The 8,401-nt window shown below is 46.4% G+C and overlaps 1 protein-coding gene across 1 annotated transcript in view; it reads right to left on the bottom strand.

Annotated features, from left to right (window-relative positions):
• Positions 1-827: 827 nt before the first annotated feature.
• Positions 828-8,401, bottom strand: part of CASC4 (cancer susceptibility candidate 4) — a 95,264-nt gene continuing 87,690 nt past the window's right edge. The window contains exons 9-10 of the mRNA XM_010002841.1: positions 4,525-4,692; positions 828-898 (exon numbers count right to left, since the gene is read on the bottom strand). Of these exons, the coding sequence (XP_010001143.1) occupies positions 828-898; positions 4,525-4,692 (239 nt within the window). The remainder of the gene's footprint in view (positions 899-4,524; positions 4,693-8,401) is intronic.

Genomic DNA, 8,401 nt, shown 5'->3' with positions numbered 1-8,401 from the left:
GGATTGTTCCTCCCATTAGGGTTCTCAAAAAGCTGATGCAGCCCTGACTGTTTTCTACTAACACACTTGCTCTCTGTAACACACACAACAAAGGTTTCCTACAAGCTCTGCTGAATTATTTATTTACCTTTTAAAATCAGCTGTTAGTTACACAACTTTTTCAGGATGTACCAAATGATTAAATCCTGACATCACTGATTTCCAGCTCTCGCTACAAGATTTGGTCACTGGCTACAAGAATGGAACTGGTGCTTACTTCCAAAGACTGTCATGGCCTTTCCTCAGCTACATTAAGGAAGGAGCAATTTTTTAAACATTGTTTCCATTCTCAGCTGGTCGCTCACCTGCAGATTACAAAATCACAGCACTCAGGAGGAAAGCAGGAGCATCCTTGCTCACACAGGTGTTACTGTAGAAAAAGAGTCCTTTGGCTGTACATTGTTTCCACAGTGTCTTTGTTACATGAGGTACAAACTGTACAAGTTCTCCAGTTTACAAAGGTTTCTGATGGCAGAAACAACTCGGCCTGTATTTATAATACGGGTTTTCAATGTAAAGATTATTACAGGTAAGGTACAGTCTAAGTAGTTGGCTCAATGGAACAAGAGAAGTGTTGTTTTCATACAGTTTGCAATAGTACAACTATGTACATCTGTACAGAACCGGTTCCTTCTGCTACTTCACTGACTCTGAGCACACTCATCACTTTTAATTACCAGCTTCCCTTAAAGTAAGGAAGACTGAAGTAAAAATGGTTCACTTTTGCAGCACTTGAAGTTCCTCAGTGGAGATCTCATTTCATCCATGTTTCCTGCTTCATCCCAGTCTTACAGGACCCCATCACTGAAGCGTGGCTTGCCATAGTCAAGGTCATTTTGTAGGTCTCTTTCTTCATCATCTGCAATTAAAATACTCATATTAAATCTGATGTGACACTACTGAAAAAACAGTTTCCCAGAACCTGCTGCCAACCCACACATCCACCCCAGGTTGGCCTTCTCTGGTTATGGGAATGAAGTCCCTTGGGGAAACATGGAGAAGACACGTGGGCCTGCAGTGGCAGGTCCAGTGGGCAGCACTTGGGCATTGTCCCTCCTGAAGAGCTGGGACTTCCCACTATTCAGTATCTGCCTTTACTGTAGCTGTGCTTCAGATTCGTTGACTGCAGAGACTGCAGGGCTAGTTAAACTCCCTGCTGTCATTTGTTCCTTGAAAGGTTTCAAACTCTCTCACTAAAACTCAACTACAAAGTCAAGTACTTCAGGAAGTTACGTTGCCACTTTTTAACCCATTCTGGAGTTAGTGCTCCAAGGTTTACAAAGGCTGGGCACCTCACAGGACGAGCACACAGAAGTCAGCATGACCTGCTCCAGACTAAGGTCATACCTCTTCCCCTGCTTCTCAGATTTGACAGCCCTTGACTGGAAGAACAAAGACATTTCATCTCATTTTTCAGATCCAAAATTACTGTCTCTCTCCACCACTCTACTCTGCCCTGCTTCTTCTCTTCCACTCCTTGGATTTTGGTTTTTGAGCCTCACGAAGAATCATAAAATTAAAAAACCCTTGTGCATCCTCATATCCACCAAGAAAATGCACATTCAGTATCCAAGTCATCTTTAGACCAGAAGAGCCTGCATCGTACTGCTGTAACTCCGCTCTCTCCCATGTGGGTCCTCAGCCTCCTTCCCTCAGCAAGTGAAAAAGCCCTAAAGCTTCAGTTTGCCTCAGTTAATGAGCTCTGCTGCATTGGAAAACTGCTTCCTTCTTATCCAGGAAGGATGCCTGTTCACAGGGATGGAAAGCAAACCTGAGGTCTACCAAGCCTGTCACTGGACCATGAGCTGTCTGAAGCTGTTCAGCACCCTGCAGCTCATTCCTCAGCCTGGGTGGGAGGTGGGGACCCAACAGCAACCTGCCCCAGCAGCTTGAGGCTGAGCTTTATCTTCAGGACACATCTGTGTTCAGCAAGAAGCTAACACAGCATGTGGGGATCACTTGATTCACATAATCCTCCAGCATCCAGCCACCACAAACACATACTAGTAGAAGCCAACAGTTATTAAATATCACCTTGCATGTCAGCAGGTGGACAGGAGAAGGAATGCCAGATTGGGTGCTGGCATTCACATGAGCCCATCTCCCAGATTTGTGTATTTTCCTCTGATAATTTCCATCTAAGGCCCACACATTTCTAGTGGCAACAGAAAAACATGTTTAATTAAATTGCTTTGTTTGCACACGCCACATGCTTTGTTCTAACCTACTGCAAAACCATGTGATGTTTTTCTAATAGTTTTTAGATGGAAATTCAGGGTTTCTTCCCCTCCCTGAACAATTATGACCACCCTCCCTCCAAACCCCCACAACTCCACCCTCTCCTACCCTGCAAACAAATCAAGTGTAACGACTAAAGCTGTTCTAAAATGCTGCTTCTGGCAGTACCACTTGCCACGCTGTTTGACTTAGATCAAATCAACATGTTATCAGGAAACAATATAACAAAGAGCTTGGAAATTAAGTCTGAGGTAGTTACATACACTGCTCAGACTATTCTTCATGAAAAGGTTTCCAGAAGTCACTCTTCAATCTCTGCTATCAGTGATTAAATCCATTATGTCTATACAAATATACAGAGGATTTGATGATGGTTTTTGCCAAGATTTAAAGCCACCAGAGCAGTGAACTGAGAGGTAACAGGTCTCAAAGGCAAACAGGTTTCTGAGGCCACTTGCAGCTCTTTTCACATATCCCCTACCTGGCAAGCTACCTAAGCACAATCTACAGTTTTAAACCATTTTCCACCATTTGCTGCTCTCACATCCCCCCCTTCTTTGTAAGTGGCAGACAGGCATGCTGGTCACATCACTGCTGACAGCAGACCTGACACCAGCCCTTGCTGCCTGAAGCCTGGAGTTGCCCTGTAAAGGCCACCACAGCCCTGGATTGGTGCTGGGAAGTGACCATCCCAGTGCTGAGGCAGGACACAGCACCATGGGGTGGGCGGGCAGCCACTCCTGCCACCCCCTTCCACTCCCCTGCTGGGCAGGGGGCAAGAGGAGCCCAAAGGCTGAGGAACAGCAGGAGGGAGCATGGATGCAGTAGCAGTTCTGTGGCCGTGGTCACAACTTGGAAACCTGCCTTCTTAAGTCCAGTCCAGCCACTATCTGGTGAGGAGCCTGGCATCACCCAAGCTCACTGAGGAGCTGAACTGAGCCCACGACAAACCTGACCCACCAACTGCTGGGCTGTGCAGAGCAGCACAGACACACGAGGCACCACGCTTCCCATGGCAAGGTCATGTCCATCAGAGGGGAGTCTCCTGCTCCATGGCAGCAGCAGAAGCAGCTGCACACACTCTGTACCTCCATTGGGAAGCCAGCTTGCACACTCAAGTTTCAGCCCAATAACCCCCATCCAGAGAAGCAGACCACAGCAATCCCCAGTGACCACAACCCACGGCTAGAGTTTTCAGCACAAGTGTAACAAAACAGGCCACAGCTTCTGGAGCAGCAGCAGAGCTGTCATTTTGAACAGCACATTCATTAATTGCTCAGGGTTCTGATCCATACTTCCCTTTAGCTTGTTCATGAGTTTCCAACTCCCAGCCTAGCCAAAAAACACTCATTCCACACTCAGATGCGTGCCCACAGAATCAGCTGCTTTTCAACAGCTTTCCCCATTAATTATGTTTGCATACCAATTAAAAACATGTCTAAAAACTATCAGCTGAATAACTTGCATTGTGAGGATCAAAATCAGCAGAACTTCAATTGGGGCTGGGTTTTTTCCCCCTCCCTCCTTTATTTTGCACTTTCCTTAATTGGAAACACTATATGTGTTTACATGAACATTTTTACCCTCCAGACATGCAACCCTCTCACAAAACATCACCCAGCAGCTGGATGAGGGTGGCAGACACCGTGGCAGAGACATGGCAGACAAGCAATGGAGGATGCACTGAATGACATGCAGAGCACAGGGTGGTGAACATGCACATACAGGTGTTAGGCAGCACCAGATCCACAAGTTCTGGAGTTTGGTTAGCAGGGAAAACCAGGAGCCTGTTGAATCTGTGTATGATCCACGAAAGTGACACTTGGAATTGCTCATTGAGACCTCATCACACACGGCCTCAAGGCAGGTGTGACAACAGCAGCAGTCAAAAAAAACCCCAAACAACAACTTTGGAAATTGCTTTAGAAATGGCAAAGATCACACCCCAACCAGCCAGGTACCAGACTGGGTTTTTTTAGGCAAACCCATTTCTGAAATTTAAGTGTCTTGATTTTCTAGCAGGAACTGTACAGATGCCTGAAAGGAGGTACCAGGTCCTCCCAGTGATCACAGCTGTGACTGCCTTCCAACAGAGAGCAAGACCCAGTGTTACAGGTTGCCCAAAGCTCATCAGTTCAGTGTTAGAAATTGGTGATCAGCTACAAACAATGAGGCTTTACACAAATTCAACAAGAACACTCAGCGTGGATTTTGTCACAATGGGATGGAGATAAGGCCCAAGCTCACCTTGGACGTCTTCTTCTCCACCATCACCATCCTCTTCCTCATTGTAAGCCAGCTCAGCCTGTTTGTCTGCCTCATACTCACCCACGTTACCATCATCCCCATTATAATCTGCCAGTTTAGAGCCCTGCTGCGGATCAACAGGGGATTCATTCTCATCAAAGAACCGGCCTGTGAAGTAGGCAAAGGATTCAGTCAGAAGCAGAGAGGAAAGAAACGGGAAGAACTAAACAGAAGCAGACAGCAGGTTAAGATAGTCGGGACTTGTAGGAGTTTCAGCTGGAGGAGAAAGGGGGTAGCAGGGAGAGGGCTGGGGCAGGGGGCAACAACCAGGCTGACAGAACATCTCTGTGCAAAAGGTGTATATGTGGTCACCCAGTGTGTGGATCCTGTGCAATCCCAGTGTTACAACTGCACTCTCTGGAGACAAGAGCTGGAGTCAGCACCAAACACAGGGCTCCATCTGACAACCTACAGACACTGATAAAAGGCTGAAGTCTTAAAATGCTGACGAGCAATTTACACTGGAAGTTGTTTCATTTAGACTTTTTCCTGAAGAGGACTGGTGTTTTTCTCCACACAATGGTGCAATAATATTGCTGACTGAACACACAGGAACATCTGCCAAGTGTGTGCCATGCTGTCAGGGGCAAACATCTAGGAAATTTCTGCCTTGCTTCTCTCAATCCATTGTTTTAACTACCTAATTAATTTGGCTTTACACTCTGGTTTCCTATTAAACTTTAACATTTTTCAAAATGTTAAATCCAGTATTTTTGTCTCCCAGCAAAGAATTAAGAATAATTCCAGATACTGAAACAATGCATCAGAAAACAATGAGAATTAGCTAGAACTATGAGAGGACTTGACAGCCACCCCAGCACACAATGCAAGATTGATGGTGGGATGTAGAGTTCAGAACTGGTGTTTAATGGGACACAGGGAGATCTGCTTGAGTCCAATGCAGTTGAGTCTGTTTGCCCATTGCTTAAAGAATACAGGCCTGAGTCTGCAGAGCATGCAAGTCTGGAGGGATTATGTCTACATGAAAAAAAATGTGATACAATCTCTACAGACTGGAAAGGGACTGGGAAAACAGTCTGCCAAGGCAGATGGGAAGTGACTTGCAGTGGAAGCAATTCAACAGAGAAGTAAAACTGGAGAACATGATTCCAACCTCAGGATTAAAAAGGAGGTTGAGGTTAAAATGGACAGACGTAAAAATGAAATAATTTCTTAAAACAATTAACATAATCAGATGTGGCAGGACACAAAAATCAGGAGAGAAACAGTAGTATCTGGGTGGGGAAGAAAAGCAGCAGAATCACATCTAGTGCAGCTCAAGTGTACAGAAACAGAAGTTTCAGTTATTTTCATAAAATAAGGAAAAAGCAACTATGATTTGTTTAGAAACCAGAAGATTAATATATTATTCATTCTTTACTAATCTCTGAGTAATTCTTTCTATTCTTGTTTGTATTTCTGGACACTGCATTGTATGCAAAAGCAGACAGAACTGTACAGTTACATACAAAAAGGCAACTGAATGTCCTTAACTTTCAGACAGCCCAGGCCTGCAGGTATGCTGGGAATACCATGACAAACAAGCCAAGTAAGCTTAAGCTGACAGAAGGGAAGGTTGAAATGTTAACCAGACCCCAGGGAACACTGCAAGCCCCACAGGCTGCTCAGCTGGAGCTCCAGTGAGCAGCCCAGCGTACGGGACAGGGGAGCTTGTGTTCAGGATGCATCTGCCCCTTCCCTCCAGGTGCCTCATTCTGCTTTGGGCATTTGGAGTCTGAGCTCAAGCTACTGCAGGTGAAGGGAGGACAGGCTGGGGCCCTGAGCACACACAGACCTCCCAGCACTTGTTCTGGGTGGTCTTGAGCACAGCTGTCCCACCTGTGCAGGCAGAGCCAAGGGTACAGAAGGTTTGGGCAGCAGATGACTTCTCACCCAGTACCAGTAGAAGGTCAGTGCTCTGACACAAGGCATACAATGCTCTTGGGATACCAAGAGTGCAGGCAAACACCAGAGCAGGAGTCACAACACACCAAGTGCTTTGAACCAGACAAGTTCTGGCATTTCCATGTCTTTGTGGAGCTCTCAGATGACTCCAAAGATGAGTCACTGTCCATAACACACACAGACTGACTACTTGAGGGACACTGGGATGTCTTGTCCTCAAGCACAAGAGGTTAGTGACAACACAGGATGCCCCACATGGATGCCACTGATGCCAAAATCTGCAGGTAACATCAGCTGAAGTGATTTCTGAAGAGACACATGAGGTGTTCCTCACAGCTGGATCCTTACACACTAGTTGGAGCAGCGGTCCCCATGCTCATCACCAAGGACCTGTTACAGGAGAACTTTAGGGAGCAGCAAGGACTACAGTTTGCTGCACCCAGCTGTTCTCCAGGGTCCCAGGGAGAAGCACCAGCAGTGACATTGCTACAGTTGCTCTTGGGTTCTGCTGCTTTTGAAACCAAACAGCCACGATGTGCCCGTCTCTGTACCTGGCACCAAAGTTGCCTTCTAAATCTATACTATCAAAATAAAAAAGGAAAACATATTTTGAGAAGAAGTTCCCTGATTCTGAAACCAGACAAACATGGCAGACACCCCAGGCCAGTGACAGTCACTTGTCTCACCCCATGGGCTGATGCACAGCAAGATGTGAAGCACTCAGGAACCAAAACCCCAGCCAGGGACCTGTCTGCAGTGAGAGCTGTGCCCTCTGCAGCAAGGGCCCCCAAGAAACAGCCACCACTTCCTGCCTGGGACACTACCCTGCTGCAGACCTGCCTGAGCTGTTTCCACACGTGACACACTCTCTCCCTCACTGCATCATTGCAATGTGAGTTATTCCAAGTCTGAAGCAGCAAAGAGAAAAGAGAGAGCCAGGTTGGTGATGATGGCTCTGAGATGCACAGCGTGCAATGGAGACCTTTCATCCCCTGCTCCTGCCCACACCCCTAACCTGTCACCAGGGGGACAGCAGGTCCCTGCAAAACCCCAACAGCTGAAACACCAAGCTCAGGGGCACTTCAGGGGCAGTTGCTCAGCCAGACATCTTCAAGAAGTTCCTCTAATAAACTGAAGAGTCTTGCACATCCCAGGACACCCAGGAGTGGAAGGAAATCTTGCACAGGCTGAGTGCCAGTTCTGAACCTCCCTATCCCCACTTTCTCAGACAGATCCATCATTAAAATTATGACATCCACTATTAAAACAGCTGAAGCCTTCCCTAAAGATCTGTTTGTAAAACAAAACCCAGTAAATTCATGTCCACTCCCAACTTCTTCAGCCATGGTCTTTTTAGAGTTTTTTCCCTCCTCATACTAAACCCTATTTTTTTTAATTTTTTTTTTCACTTCCCTGAGTTCCTTCCAGCTTACCAGCATCTTCTGGGATATCTGAAGCCTGAGGCTCCCTCACAAGCACCAAGTCAAACAGAGTGAGTTTCTCCATCCTATTATTTGACATTCCTGTTAACACAGCCCAGAAGAAAAACCTCACTTCAAACATTTGCTGCTGACTGGTATCCTCTGCAGAGCACATTGGTTTTGACTGGACTTCTCAGCTGCTGTTTGTCCCTCACTCTGTGCATGGAACTCCTCTGCTCCCAGTTGCAGACTGCTTGTAGGTTCCCAGAGGTTTGCTGCTGAAACCACATCTCACACCCTGCTGATCACCCAGCACACTAAACACTACCAAGCAAAGGAAGCATCTTTGCAGACCTCACAGGAGCTTTTCAAACAGCACTGGGAGTGATGCCTGTGCCTCAAATATTCTTTTCTTAAAGTTGTGCACCCACCAAATAGCAATTAGTTCTCAACCAAGTCTCTGTTAATTTGCCTACAAGCAAGTGGCATTC

Source organism: Chaetura pelagica, unplaced genomic scaffold (genome assembly GCF_000747805.2).
Source record: "Chaetura pelagica isolate M959 unplaced genomic scaffold, ChaPel_1.0 scaffold658, whole genome shotgun sequence".
NCBI lineage: Eukaryota > Metazoa > Chordata > Aves > Apodiformes > Apodidae > Chaetura > Chaetura pelagica.
This window is presented reverse-complemented; position numbering and strand designations above follow the sequence as displayed.